Source organism: Lithobates pipiens, unplaced genomic scaffold, assembly GCF_037356315.1.
Source record: "Lithobates pipiens isolate NorthernLeopardFrog02 unplaced genomic scaffold, aLitPip1_a1.2 Scaffold_8, whole genome shotgun sequence".
NCBI lineage: Eukaryota > Metazoa > Chordata > Amphibia > Anura > Ranidae > Lithobates > Lithobates pipiens.
Window position 1 is genome coordinate 484,779,083 of NW_027507903.1, and position 15,481 is coordinate 484,794,563.

At 43.4% G+C, this 15,481-nt stretch overlaps 1 protein-coding gene across 14 annotated transcripts in view; it reads right to left on the minus strand.

The window, feature by feature from the left end:
* WNK1 (WNK lysine deficient protein kinase 1) overlaps nt 1–15,481 on the minus strand; it is a 233,590-nt gene that overhangs the window by 113,090 nt on the left and 105,019 nt on the right. For 13 of the 14 annotated variants that reach the window (XM_077468930.1, XM_077468935.1, XM_077468943.1 and 10 more), the window contains exons 3-4: nt 7,894–8,114; nt 6,221–6,378 (exon numbers count right to left, since the gene is read on the minus strand). In XM_077468930.1, the coding sequence (XP_077325056.1) occupies nt 6,221–6,378; nt 7,894–8,114 (379 nt within the window). Of the gene's footprint in view, nt 1–6,220; nt 6,379–6,450; nt 6,477–7,893; nt 8,115–15,481 lie in introns of those variants that run through there. The other variant, XM_077468939.1, reaches the window with a different exon arrangement.

The window sequence follows — 15,481 nt, forward strand, 5'->3', positions numbered from 1 at the left end:
AACACGGCGAGCCCCCCTCCTCAAGGAGGCACATGTACAATGCCAATGAACATCTAAATGATTCAGAGGATTGGGAGAAAGTGCTGTGGTTCGGTGTGACCAAAATGGAGCTCTTTGGCATTAACTCGACTCGCTGTGTTTAGATGAAGAAAAATGCTATGACCCTGAGAATACCATCCCTACAGTCAAACACAGAGGTGGAAACATTATGCTTTGGGGATTTTTCTGCTAAAAAGGTACAGGCCGACTTTGCCGCATTGAGAAAATCTTGGATATGAACATTCTTCCCTCAACCAGAACACAAGACGGGTTGTGGATGGGTCTTGCAGCATGACCATGACCCAACACATACCGCCAAGGCAACAAAGCAGTGGCTCAAGAAGAAGTGCATTAAGGTCATGCAGTTGCTTAGCTAGTCTCCAGACCTTAACCCTATAGAAAATGTATATAGAAACTCCTCATCTCTGCTTGCCAACAAGGGCTTCTCCACCAAATCATGCTTTGCTCTGGGATCAAATACTTATTTTACTCACTGAACTTAAATTTATAGAATTTGTGTTTCTTTTTTGGATTGTTGGTTGATATTCTGTCTCTATCATTTAAAGTACACTTATGATAAAAATTAGACCCTTCAGTTCTTCGTAAGTGGGCAAACTTACAAAATCTGCAGGGGATCAAATACTGTATTTATCAGCATATAACACACTTTTTCCCCCTTAAAATCAGGGGAAAATCATGGGCGCGTGTTATAGGCCGATCCCCCGCTGACTTGAGGAAAGGAGCGAGTGGAGCCAAGATACAAAAAGCCGAAGGCTTTACCCGGCTCCTCTCGCAGTCACGGCCACCTCCACTGATTGCGGGAGGAGCGAGCGCCGCTGACATACAGAAAGCCATGTGTACTTAGGCTGGACTCAGCTCCTCTCGCAGTGCCGCCCCTGACTGTGAGCAGAGCTGAGTCTAGCTGAAATACACTACGCTTTCTGTATGTCAGTGGTGCTCGTTCCTCTTCTCTCACAATCAGTGGAGATGGGCGGGACTGTGAGCAGAGCCGAGTCTAGCCAAAGTACTCGGCTTTGTGTATCTCGGCTCCGCTCTCTCCTCTCCGTTCAGTGTCAGCAGAGATCAGCGCCAAATTGAAATCAGGGCAAAGCTGCAAAGAGACTGGCAATGCTGCAAAGGCATTGGGCAAGGCTGCAGATAGACACTGATAAGGCTGCATTGATGGGCATTTAAAAAAAAATAAATAAATAAAAAAAAATCTTTTAGGTGGAGGGAAGTAAAAATAAAAAACGAAAATATGTTTGCATAAGTGTGCACACCCTTAGGCCCCTTTCACACAGGGCGGATCAGTGCTGATCCGCCCCGTGGATGTCCACTTGCTCAGCAGGGATCGCCGGAGTTATCTCCTCTGAGCAGAAGATGACGGGTCCGTCTCTGCACACTGCACAGGGACAGACCTGTCACAGCGCCGCTCTCCCCTATGGGAGATCGGATGACGACGGACCGCAGTGTCAGTCGTCACTGGATCTGATGACGGATGGAAAAATAGCCTTTTCCTCCGTCACACTTTTTCGGATCGGAGCGGGTCGGATGTCAGCGGACATGTCAACGCTGACATCCAACGCTCCATAGACCCCTATGGAGCATCCGTTCAGGTCCGCCTGAAAAACTGACAGGAGGGCCTGAACGGATCGTTCATGTGAAAGGGGCCTTAAACTAATAGTATGTTGAAATACCTGTTGATTTCATTACAGCACTCAGTCTTTTTGGGTATGAGTCTATCAGTATGGCACATCTTGACTTGGCAATATTTGCCCCTTCTTTGCAAAAAAAAAAAAAAAAAAAAAAAAAACACTCCAAATCTGTCAGCTTGGGAGGGCATCTCCTGTGCACAGCCCTCTTCAGATCACCCCACAGATTTTCAATGGGATTCAGGTCTGGGCTCTAGCTGGGCCATTCCAAAACTTTAATCTTCTGATAAAGCCATTCCTTTGTTGATTTGGATGTATGCTTTTGGGTCGTTGTCATGCTGAAAGATAAAGTTCCTCTTCACGTTCAGCTTTCTAGAAGAAGCCTGAAGGTTTTGTGCCAATATTTACTGGTATTTGGAACTGTTCATAATTCCCTCTACCTTGACTGAGGCCACTGTTTTAGCTGAAGAAAAACAGCCCCAAAGCATGATGCTGCCACTACCATGCTTCACGGTGGGTATGGTGTTCGTTGGGGGATGTGCAGTGTTTTTGCGCCAAACCTCTTTTTGGATTTATGGCCAAAAAGTTCAACCTTGGTTTCATCACACCAGAACACATTTTCCCACATGATTTTGAGAGACTTCAGGTGTGATTTTTCTTGATTCAGGCCCTGCCCTTGGCACTCTACCCCATAGTCCAGACATATGAAGTATACAGGAGATTGTTGTCACATTTACCACACAGCCAGTACTTGCCAGATATTCCTGAAGCTCCTTTAATGTTGCTGTAGGCCTCTTGGCAGCCTCCCTGACCAGTTTTCATCTCATCAAATTTGGAGGGACGTCCAGTTCTTGGTAATGTCACTGTTGTGCCATATTTTCTCCACTTGATCATGAGCGTTTTCACTGTGTTCAATGGTATATCTAATGCCTTGGAAATTCTTTACCCTTCTCCTGACTGATGACTTAACATTGAGAGCTTTGGAAGCTCTCTGTGGACCATGGCTTTTGCTGTAGGATGTGACTAAGAAAATGTCAGGAAAGAGCTACTAGAACAGCTGAACTTTGGGGTTAATCAGAGGCACATTAAATGGCAGGTGTGTACTGACTCCTATTTAACATACGTTTGAATATGATTCCTTTATTATAAACACAGCTACATTCCCCAGTTATAAGAGGGTGTGCACACTTATCACTTATGCAATTACATCCTTTTATTTTTCTTCATTCTCCCCACTTTGGAGGAAAAAAAAAAAAAAAAAAACTAACACCTGCAAGACAACGACATAATGAGCTATATAAATATTTGCATAGCATACTAGCTCATTATGTAAAATTCACCTGAGATCAAAGTCCTCGCTGCAGTGCCCGTACACAACACCAGCCGGCAATATCACTCCCGGGGGTTACTTCCGGGTATCGCGGTTCTGGCGCTGTGATTGGCTGGAGCCGAAATGCCATCTCTCCTGCGCATGCAGCCGGCACATACATACCATTGCTTCAGTTTGCTCCAGTGCGCATGTGCCTATGATGTCGGCACATGCAAATACAGGGGATAGCTTCTAAACCATGCAGGTTTAAGAGATATCCTGGGTGGCTACAGGTAAGCCTCATCATAGGTTTACCTGCAGTAAAAAGTGGTCTGTAGGGGTTAACAACCACTGTGAGATGAAAATACAGAAGTCAAATCTCTTCCATGGACCTCAAGAATTCCCTTTCTAGAGAGGCATGTTACAGGTTACACCCTATATATGGGTGAAATGTGCTGCAGAAAGTGAACTTCGCTTTTACCCTACCATTTTCCTTCAACTTCACAGTACATTTTGTGAGTTTGTTTTTTTCCTTTTCTTTGCAGATGAGAACTTGAACTGTGGGTTGATGAAGGCAGGTGAACAACACGCTCTGGGTACTGAGGGTTCTATTCCTGGTCTGTACAAAGAATTTGTGTAACTGTTTAACTAACACTGATTTTATGGCAGCCTGAGGGATACTGGTGAAATCTCTTTTCCACTCATGAATGAATATGGGTCACGTGTGAACCTAATGCTGACTGCAATGTGACGGGCCAGCAAACAGCTAGTTACACTTCTGCCCGTTGCTTCATGACACTTTATACAGAAGATTCAAGTTAAAATGAGTGAACAGGATTGTGTCCTGATATTTATATAGAGAATGGGAGATGTGTGATTACACTTTCTGGGCATCTAAATTCATGCTATACTTCTGTTTTAGGATGCCCACAGTGACCTCCAACAGGCTTTTTTTAGTCAGATAGGTGCAGAAGAAAAAAAAAGTTCTGATTTTGTTCTCTAGTTGTCTATGAATGCAAGTGAGATGATACCCTGCAGACTTGCAGGAGGTTGTTTTTTTTATTGTTTTGCACCCAGCTAACTTCCTCTCAGGAAACCTATTGGAGGTCACTGTTGGCAAGCCTCATCTTAGAAGAGGGGTGGCAGCTGTAACTTGAGCTGACCACACTTGGATTGAAAGGCAGCCAGTTTAGCAAGGACCAGACAAATATTGATCCATTTATGGCCACTGTGGTTGAACAGAAGACGATCTAGTGACCGACTACTGTACCTCGGCCCTGATGGAAAAAATCTGCTCGATCGGCACTGCAGGCAAAAGACTGCAGCACTGATCTGTGTGTCTAGACGGCAAGGAAGATTCCCCCCATCCATCTCAAATGTGTGGATGTGGGTCAGCTTTATTAATTAAACCCACTGGTTGAAGGAAACAGCCCAAAGAATGACGCAGAATGAAGCATGGGAATGTAAAGACGGCCGTGGTTGCTTTTACACCTGTTTTTTTGTGGAGTATGGCTTTAATTTGTGCTTTTAAAGTAGCAATCAATTCAGATTTACATCCACTGTTTCCAGCATATCCTTAATGCTTCCACAGTATACAAATTCACTAATGTCTCATCTGTCTTTGCAAATAGTGGAAATGTGTTATTACACAGACTGCACCTGTATTTTTTGATTTTTTTTTGGGGGGGGGGGGGGGGGTTTAGAAGCATTATCACTACCCCACAGAAGGTATTTTATATCTATGCAGACATGCTCAGGTCAGCACATTTCTGGGGGAAAATCTGGGGAAACAATCTGGAGAGGATTTCCAGGCCAGTCTCACCAAGAGCACCACAAAACGACTTTGTGGGCTTGCAGGTTCTTCAAACAGCAATCTTATGTATATGGGCAGTCTTGGAACTATACGGGCAACATTGTATGTGAGCGCCTAGAAACAGCAGCGGTGTGTGATCATATTTCTCTGCTAACTGGCAATGCTACTACTTCCTCTTAAGGAAGAAAACAGCCTATAAATAGACAAAGAAAGCATTAAGGAAACTGTAGCCACCTACTGGAGAATTATTGAATTCATAAGATAGGTGTGCAAGTCAAACTAAACAGCCAACACAAATAGGCACACATCCTGCAGGAGGGGCAAGGCCCTTTATAGCCTGTAAAGCCATTGAGTAAGCAGGCTACATAGCACGGATATAAATCTGTTGTCAGCTACTATCATACCATAATCGAACTGAAAGAATAACTGAAAAGTAAAATGTGTGTCAAACAACTGGAACTAACGTTTGATATTTGGAATGCTAGTGCTAATGTCATAATATTCAATTTACAGTGTTTTTTTCCTTCAGACAACAGCACAAATAGAGGGTATTCTGACTGGTGTGTCAGTCAGCGTAGTAAGCAATATTGCTGAACAACTGCAGTGAAAGCCTTACAAACATTCTGTTATAGAGGCTGCAAATTAGGACTTGTTGTAAGAGGGCTAGTTGCCTGTCTGCCAATACCTCTGATACAGATCAATAGTTTAGACTCTACATATATCAGTGTTAGAACTCAAAAATAACACTCATGAAAATAAAAGGGTAAAGAAAACAAAAATAGGACATGTCTTATTACCTGTACTAGGTTGATTCAAAGTGAAAAAATAAAAAAAATTGAATATATATATATATATATATATATATATATATATATATATATATATATATAGCGCAACATATTTAGTTTGAGAATAAGCGTACAAATGAACAGTAAGGCCACTTTCACACTAAAGCGCTTTACAGGTGTTTTTGCGCTAAAAATAGTTCCTGTAAAGTGCCTCTCTTCTGTAGCCCCAGTGTGAAAGCCCGAGTGCTTTCACACTGGGGTGGTGCTCTTACGGGGGGGGGGGGTTTGAAGTCCTGCATGAAGCCTCTTTGGGGCAGTGCGCTGCCCATTGAAATGAATGAGCACCGCTTTCAAAGTGCCTTAAAGGAGTTATGAAAGCAGTGCTAAGCAAGCGAATTTAACCCCTTCTGGAGGGTTAAAAGCACCCTAATAGCAGTGCCAAAGCACTGCTATTACAGCGGTAAAGCGCCGCTGCCACTAACTGGCCCACTGCTTCAGTGTGAAAGTGGCCTAAGGAGATATATAAAGCATTTTTTTTTATTTCTTCAATTTGTGTCTTACAAACCACTCAGTGAAACCATCTGTGTCGATGTGGTAGAGGCAGCGAGAGGACACTTACACTTGTGACACGGCGGTAGATCTGCGCAGCATTTTGGCACTCGGAGTAAGGGTATTCAGAAGTGGCCATCTCAAGCATGCACATCCCAAAAGCATACACGTCTACCGATTCATCGTATTTCTCCTCATACATCTCAGGCGCCATGAACTCAGGGGTACCTTAAATTAAAAGAACGGTTCAGAGACTCTAAATTTGCTGATATCGAGCAGGATGCTGGAGGCGCTACTCACCGCGACAGAGTTCGGGGGCGAGTGACCTGTGAGACAGAAAGCGGGGGCAAAGAAAAAAAAAGGAGGAAAGCTTCTTAGTCAGACTGTAAAGAAAACGTGATTAAAAAGTCTTCCATTGCAAGGCCTCGGATTTGGGGGAGGTTGGAGTAAATTGGCTGTAGAATATACTAAGGCTAAGTTAAAGATACCGAAACCAGTTATGTCCCTCTTGGAAAAAGCTGAATTTATCATTTTCTTCCATTGCCAAGTAAATGGATAGATGCAAAGAGCTGTCCTGCCCGTTACCTGCTACCGCATCTATAAAACAGCAATACAAGAAAGGAAAAAAATAAATAAATAAAAAGGCTCATTCTATAACTGCACATACCTGGAAGATGCTGCCACCTGCTGTTGGGATTAAGAACTAGTTAGTCAGACTAGCTTGATGCACAAACTTTCCATTCACCTGGATGGGCTGAAGGAACAGGTTGAAACCTTGCAATGGAAAACTGCCACGAGTCCAGTTAGCACAATTCATGGAAATTCAAATGGTTTTCTGCAAAAGCCCACTCACCAGATACCTTCTCTTCACATACTTACGGTGTGAACTGCAGTACACACTAATGGCCTACTGCAGCCAACATGGTGAGCCATGGCCTACAGGCAGAAAAACACTCAGAAATACAGAGAAGTAGTCAGGATGATGAACCAAGGGTGCTGCTGCTTTCTAGGTCTTATAGATTGAAGGGGGCTTTTCTAAGAGCTTTAGGGGGAAAACATTTGAAAGCATGGTTTTCAGACTACCTGGAAAAGAAAGTTAGCAGCTGCTCTAAAAATGACGATCAGCTTTCAAGCAATAAACGCAACCTACACGGAGGACAACTGCGGTAAGAACCGGTGCGGTATACATTCTAACAAAAGTAGATCATGTTTTAGATCACCTCATTTATTAAACTGAAGACTGAACCAAGTAAATCCGCTTTAAGCCCAGAACATCTGTGGGAATCTGTGTTAGTTTCGAAAGGCTTCCTTTTTTAGTTTTGTTTTTTAATAAAAGTCATCATGTGTAGATTGTGTTTAGTCCAGACACTACACAAGACATGTGGATCTCCTGGCACCCCCTGCTGTTCATGTGTTTCCGTAGAAGCAACTCGCTTTAAAACTAGGCAAGATTCTGAGCGGGTTTTAGATAAACGTTACCGAAAACTGGCTCAATTCCCACTGTGACTTGAAGCTGAAAGGGGTTATTACCAGCCCTGCCTTCCACAAAACAAAGCAGACAATGTAAATATGAAAATTAAGTAGAGCAGAACATTAACACCATCAGTTTCTGACTGGTAAACCTATTTGGTGGTTACAAGAAAACTGGCAAGGCTGCTCATGGCAGAAGTAAATGGAAGACAGAAAAAAAAAAAAATAATAATAAAAAAAAAAAAACGCAGTAAAGGGTTTACACAGACCTACCTATGACACTCTTGGCAAATGATGCCCTCTTCAGCGTGGCCAGGCCCAGGTCTCCAATCTTCACAGACCCTGTGGGGCCAGTAATGAAGATATTGTCACACTTTAGGTCTCGGTGGATGATGGGAGGGGTTCGAGTATGAAGGAATTGAAGTCCTTTTAGAATCTGACGACACCAGCTACGAAGAACTTTCAGTTTCATCACTTTGAACCTCTTCAGGTACCTAAAAGGTAAAAACAAATACATATAGCAAAACTAAAGTATGGGATGGGGGGGGGGGGGTGGAGTCATCTTCAAACTCCAATGTTCTTTCAGCTTTACCTAACTGTACATACTACTTTGTAAAAGTTAGCAATAACAAAAGGCCGACCTCCTGAAAGGGTTAATTAAACACAGTAGCTGCTAAGTGCAAAAATTAAGAGTAATTAGTCCTCCCAATCCTTCTCTTTCAATATAGAATGATTATCCTTTATGTTGTAGAAATCTGAAAGTGGGGGTGATGGAGTAGTTCAGGAAAACTGGGCAGGGCTGAGAACACTCAGTGCACAAAAAGTGGAGTGTTTTTACAAAAGGACTAAGGGGTGACAAGGGGCAATTCTGGCAAACCGATATTTTTCTGTAGGTCTTTGCCTGAGAAGTTAACCTCATCAAAAACAAAAGCACATTTTTTGTTCTGCTAAAACAACATGTAGTTCCAATTTTTTTTGTAGGAGCCTGAAAAGCATTGCACCAGCGCTCAGGAGATGACGAGTGCAATGCAGGGCTCCTGTGAACTGTCAGTGTAAGCTGTCTGCTCGTTCTGACAGGCAGTTACATAATGACCAAAAAAAAAAAAACTAGCTAGAGAGTTCAACAGCGCACAGGTAGTTTATTGAGTACAAGGCATCAGCAGCAAAGGCTTTCGGTAGTAGTTGTTCATTCATAGGATTCTGAGAACGAATGACATGGCTATGTGACAGAGCACTCCTCAAATAGTGACAGTGGGTGCGGGGTTAAGATTGCCAGCCCGCTGTCCCAGGGAACGGGATCGGGGAGCCCCTGGAGGAGCAGGAACAGGTTACATATTCCACCCTAAAAACAGGTGGAGCATGTAATCTGTTCCCAAAAATGAACTTCTCCTTTAAATAGATAAAACTCAGAAAAATACTGAAACCCCTTCACTGCCAGGTCCGTATGCCACATGGACCCACAGAAGTGCCTGCATGTGGCCAAGTCCGTGCGGTGCACAGACCTTATTTCCCCCTCTTCTCTTTAAGCTTAGGTTCACTTCAATGACCATACATTTATAGCACAATTGTTCAGCAGACTCTGAACAATTCTATAACTCCGATCAGCGAATGACCTCCAGCTGATCAGTTATTAATCTAAATATGACCCCCCCTAACTCCACTCCCATGCCTCTCCACCTCCCACACTAAATTTCACCTAAAACTGCACCCCTTCACCCCCCCCCCCCCCAGCACTTATTACACCACCTCCTGCAGACCAATTGATATAATTTGAGATGCAGCAATTGCATGAACAGAGCCGATGCTCCCAATTTTACATCCATGTAGGTCTGCATGCATGTCCCTGAGCTCACACTGTCTGCGTTCGGAGTCATACATCCACACGTCAAATTGGGAACAGCAGCTATGCCTGTGCAGCCATTGCATCCCAGTTGACATAAATAGGACTGCCTGTACGGGGATGCACGGAACACCTGTGTATCCCGATGTGGGTAAACATGGCCCTCCATCGGCGTACAGTTTAGTATTGCCACATGTGGATGATACTCTAGTAGCAATTTAGCAGGAATTTTTTTAAGGTATGTTGTGTTTATGTGCACTATGATGATTTTTAGTGAAAATATTGTTTTGATAAACATTTGCGCAAATATTGTGCTGCCTAAAAAACCAGTAGCACCTTTTTATGCTATTAGTCCTATACTTTCAGAAAATATATGGTTGGGGGGGAGTCGGGTCTTTCACAATTTCTGAATACTGTAAGGGCAAGTATTATAGGACCTTAGAAATCTGTTTTTTAATCTACTGGTCATTCGCTTTCAGAAAATATATGGTTTAGGGGATATTTTACAAATTTTGAAAACTACAAGTGAAAAATAAAAAGCCCCTGAAGATTCTACCCCCTTCCTGACCAGAGCACTTTTTGCGATTCGGCACTGCGTCCATTTAACTAACAATTGCATGGCCGTGCGACGTTGCGCCCAAACAAAATTGACATCCTTTCTTTCCCACAAATAGAACTTTATTTTGATGGTATTTCATCACCTCTGCGGTGTTTATTTTTTATGCTAGAAACCAAAAATGAGCGACGATTTTGAAACTACGCATTTTACTTTTTGCGATAATAAATATCCCCAAAAATATATATTAAAAAAACACAATAGTTTTCCTCAGTTTTGGCCGACATGTATTTTTATACATATTTTTTGTATATAAAAAAAAATTGCAATACGCGTATATTGATTGGTTTGCGCAAAAGTTAGAGTGTCTATAAAATAAGGGATATATTTATAGCATTTTTATTATTTTTTTGCTAGTAATGGCGGCGTTATGTGATTTTTATCGGGACTGCAACATTATGGCAGACACAGACAATTTTGACACATTTTTGGGACCATTGGCGATCAGTGGGATTAAAAATGCATTGATTACTGTAAAAACGTCACTGGCAGGGAAGGGGTTAACACTAGGGGGCAGTGAAGGGGTTAAGTCTGCCCTAGTTTGTGTTCCAACTGAAGGTGGGTGGGGACTGTGCAGGGAAGATAACAGATTACTGTTCATACTCTGTATGAACAATGTGTCACTTCTCCCCTCAGAGAACCAGAAACTGTTTACACAAACAGTTCTGGGTTCTCCTTGTCTCAGCAGCGATTTGGGGGGGGGGGGGGGGGGTTCAGCCCCTCCCACTGTAGCCTGTAGATGTGGGAGGAGAGTCACTTGACCAGCCTAAAGAGATATGAAAAAAAAAGGGTATTTACAGGTTTAGTTTTCAACACTTACATCGTGCATTATGGTTTGGCTGAGACGGCTCACAACATGATTACTGTGGTCAGAACACAGAGGGGGACACCAGAACTGTCAGGATCAGCCAGTTTTTTTACAGTTTAGAGGGGCAGATTAGACAGCACAAGCACCGTGCTGTTTAATCTGCTATAAGGTAACAATTGCTTTTTTTTTTTACAACTACTTTAATGCAAAGTGCATTATTAAGCACAGACATGGAGCCAACTTGAAGGCCACAGGGCTTGAATGGCAACTAAAAGGTGGCCTACTTGCCATTTTCACCTGCTCTTGTAACAGATATCCTTTGAAATACAATGAGCAGAAAAAAAAAAAAAAAATAGAACTGGTGACAGAGTTCGGTTTTATTTTAAACTTTGAGCTATTTTGGGAGGATTAAGAGAACATAAGTGTATAACAAATATTACAAGTGGGTGCTGCTCACACATGGCATCAGCTGGCATGCAGACATCAGACAATGAGACAATTGGGTGAAGTCACTGGGACGCCTACCAAGAAATCACATTTAATGCAATTTGTTGGCTTCAGAGGCAAGGCTGTCAGATAAATTGTGACCACTACCGCTTCAGGCCGTGTTCACACTTTTTACGACAAACGCTCCGACATTGGGAGCTCACGTATAAATCAATGTTTCCTTATGAGAGCGGTCTTAACTGGTCCAACTTTGAAAATGCTCCCTGCACTACTTTGGTCTGACGTTGATCCTACTATAACAAGTCTGATCAAAGTCAGATCGCAGTCTTAATTGATCCGACTTTGGCATGCAACTTGTGCTCTTATGATCTTAAAGAGGAGCTCCACGTTGAAATGCTTTTTTTTTTTTTTTTTTTACCTCCAAGAGCATACCAGGCCCTTGGGTATGGATTTTACGGGGGAGCACACAGCCCGGCAGGTGAGGAAAGGGGGTGGACGAGAGAGCACCCCCCCAACCGTACAAGGCCATCGCATGCCCTCAACATAGGGGTGGGGGTGCTTTGGGGGAGGGGGGCCCTGCACACCTTGCCCCCATGTTGCTGACATCAAGGGCCTCTTCCCAACAACCCTGGTCGTTGGTTTTCGGGATCTGCGGGGGTGGGGGCTTATCGGAATCTGGAAGCCCCTTTTAACAAGGGGACCCCCCCAATCTCAATGTACCCACTCACCTAAGAAAAAAAGTGTCAAAAAAAAAAAAAAAAAAAGAAGTACACAGGTTTTTATCAAGACAGTTCCTGCATCTCTTCCGATTTCTTCTCTCTAGTTCTTCTGCCTTCGCCATCGTCTCGCCCTTGTGCAGGGTCTTCTCTGCTGTCTTCTCCCCCTGTTGTCACTCTCACCTGCTCTAATGCGCGGTGTGCCACTACTTATATTGGCATGGGGTGGGGTCACCGGGTAACATCACCCAGAGGCCCCAACTCTTATGGCCTCACCGCCCCGGGCACAATAGTGCGGAGACATCATAAGGGGTATGACTTCTGGGTGAAGACATCCGGTGACCCCGCCCCATGCCAATATAAGTAGTGGCACACCACGCACCCAGCATTAAAGCAGGTGAGAGCGTCAAGTCAACACCGGAAGAACAGAGGGAGAAGACAGCGGAAAAGACCCAGCAAAAGAGCGAGGCAACAGCGAACAAGACCTGGCAGAGGCAGAAGAAAGAAGGAGAAGAACCGGAGAGTGCTAGAAGACATGAGTGGAGAAGACCCGGAGAGGAAAGAAGAACTGGCAGAGGCAGAAGACATCAGCGGAGGAGGCAGAAGAGCCAGAGAGGGGAGTAGAAAATTGGAAGAGACTCCAGAGCCGTCTTAATAAATTATTTTAAAAACCTGTGTACTACGTTTTATTGTTGACAATTTCTTTTTGGTGAATGGGTAGGGGTACAATGTACCCCATACTCATCCACAGTGTGGGGGGGGGCCAGCATCTGGGGGATAAGACCCCACCCACAGACCTCAACAACCAGGGTTGTCGGGAAAAGGCCCTTGTCCTTAACATGGGGACAAGGTACTTTGGGGTGGGGGGCACAGTTTTTAGGTCAAAGGAATGAACCTTCATCTGTAAAATGAGGTCAGTTTAACCACTTAGAGACTAAACCATTTTTTGCCAGTTGATGCTTAAGAGGTAAAATCTGTATTTTTTGCTAGAAAGACTCTAGAGAATAAAATGAGATCATTGCAATATTTAATGTCACACTGCATTTGCGCAGCGATCTTTAAAATGCAGGTTTAGGAGATATTCATTTTACCTACAGGTAGGCCTTATAGGCTTACCTGTAGGTAAAAAAAAAAAAAAAAAAAAAGAAAAAAAAAAGGGTATACAACCACTTTATGAAACCGTTAAAATCGGTGGCTAAGTTCTGCCAAAATGCTATGGACAGGCTGCATCATATTTCATTTTGGCCGTAGTTCCACTTATACATGCGTGTGTGCAGCAGCAAATGTACTTTAGCATACAATTTCCAACATCTTCCGCACTGCAGATGGCGTGTGCAGCAGCCATGCAAGTGAATAATTGTATGCGAAAGTACTCATGTAAAAAGGTCATTGGTCTTTTACGACGCAGTCTACCTGTGCTAGTTCGTATGACATATTTCCAGAACCGAGACGTTTCAGGAATTTTAAGCTAGAGGACCATTTACACCTGAAAACCTCCTAGTGCGTGTACCCTAAAGCTTTGTAAATTGAGCGTATTCTACGTAGGACAGGGATTTGTTGTCACCCATCAGCTAGATATTCAATTTGAACACAAGTACTAAGCAGATGGCCACATTGTCTGGTTTCCAATAGTGAAATTACCATGTTGCACATCTTGGGAAATTGAGTCTTCGAGCTAGTTTACACTTGCTTCAAAACATGGCTTTGGACATGCTTTGTTAAAGCTCTCAACGCCAGTCAAAGCACTGGTCACTAAATAAAATGGTTAGTTTACAGTCCTGTTTATGCCTTGCTTTTGCTTGGAGCTTCGGTGGAGCTTCGAGGGGGATCTTAGGTGGAACCTTTGTAGGGGCTTTAAGAGAGCTTTGCCATAGACTTCTATGGAGGCTTTGAAGCACCACTAAAGCCTCGTACACACGGATCGATTGTTGGCCAACCGAGCATCTGATTTTTGTCAAAATGGCGTTTGCAAGGATCTGGTCTTGCATAGGAACGGTATGCAAATTGTCGTTCAACATGTACTATGATGAATTTCAGCTCTTGAGCGCCACCCTTTGGGCCCCTTAATTTTGTGTTTGGCCAGCATGGATTCTGAGCATGCATGTTTGTACTTTCAACTGTTGTGTGACAAAGTTGAGACTGACCATACAAAAATCAGGCGTGGAGCCGTTGTCCGCCAACAATTTACTAGCCTGTCAGCCAACATTTGCTGGTGGAAAAATTGGAAAACAATTGTCTAAAGCAGGGATATGCAATTAGCGGACCTCCAGCTGTTGCAAAACTACAAGTCCCATCATGCCTCTGCCTCTGGGTGCCATGCTTTTGCCTGTCGGAGTCTTGCTATGCCTCATGGGACTTGTAGTTCTGCAACAGCTGGAGGTCCGCTAATTGCATATCCCTGGTCTAAAGGAGCATACTAAATGGTAAGAATTTAGGACAACAGTCTATCAGACACTCGCCTTGCAACTGAACTGTGTGTATGAGGCTTAAGGCTACATGGGGCATAATTTTTGAGGCAAAGCAAAAGCAGGTATAAACAGTAAGATAACCATTTTATTTAGCGACAGCGTACAGAGGGCTATAACAAAGCCTGTCCAAAGCCTTGTTTTGAAGCAAGTGTAAAACTAGCCGTTAAATGTATGTTGAGGCCAAATAAAGTGTAAATGAGCCCTTTGAGTATTCTTTGACTCTCCAGAAACTTCACTTACCCAGACATGCCAGCAGAGGGAGCATGTTGGCAATTCAGCACGCGGATACAAGATGATGGACGAGCTGACAATGAGAAAGCTTATTGTCCCAAATTCTCAGCATTCCTTCCCAGTGAGCAGACCTCAAATGCACAAAAGCACAAGCTGAAACCCACCCACTTCCTTCTAAACTTCCTGCTGCCCCAGACTGACACCCCTTAGGAAGAAATTGGATATTGCCTCACAGAACCCCGCTCAGGAATTTATTTATTTAACGTTTCATGTGTTTCAAGCAAGGCAGAGGAATTTATGAACATTAAGACAAAAAAGGCAGGGGCCAAAAGTGTAAAAGCAGATTCACTAAAGATAATCTGATAATTCCTTGATGCTTTTTACATGCACAGGGTAAGTTTGTGATTTGTGAAGATTATGTTGAGCCAACACAATTATATTACATACAGCACAAATCTGTCCCAGATTTGAAGAGAGTAATCACACCCCCACCCAAACAAAGTAACCAGCCCATCAAAGAGTAGAAATTCCTCCATGTGGAAACTGCTTTCAACAGCATGCCAGCATCAAAAAAAGGATTACGATGTAACGCAGTCTGAAATAATTACTTAGAGCTGAATTCCAGCCCTTCCATCAGTCTTAAATAACTGTACAGGCGGGTTCTCTCCTGTACTAAAACTACTTACTCTGATTTCACTGCACACCAAGAATCTCACAATGAGCACTAGAAGCTGC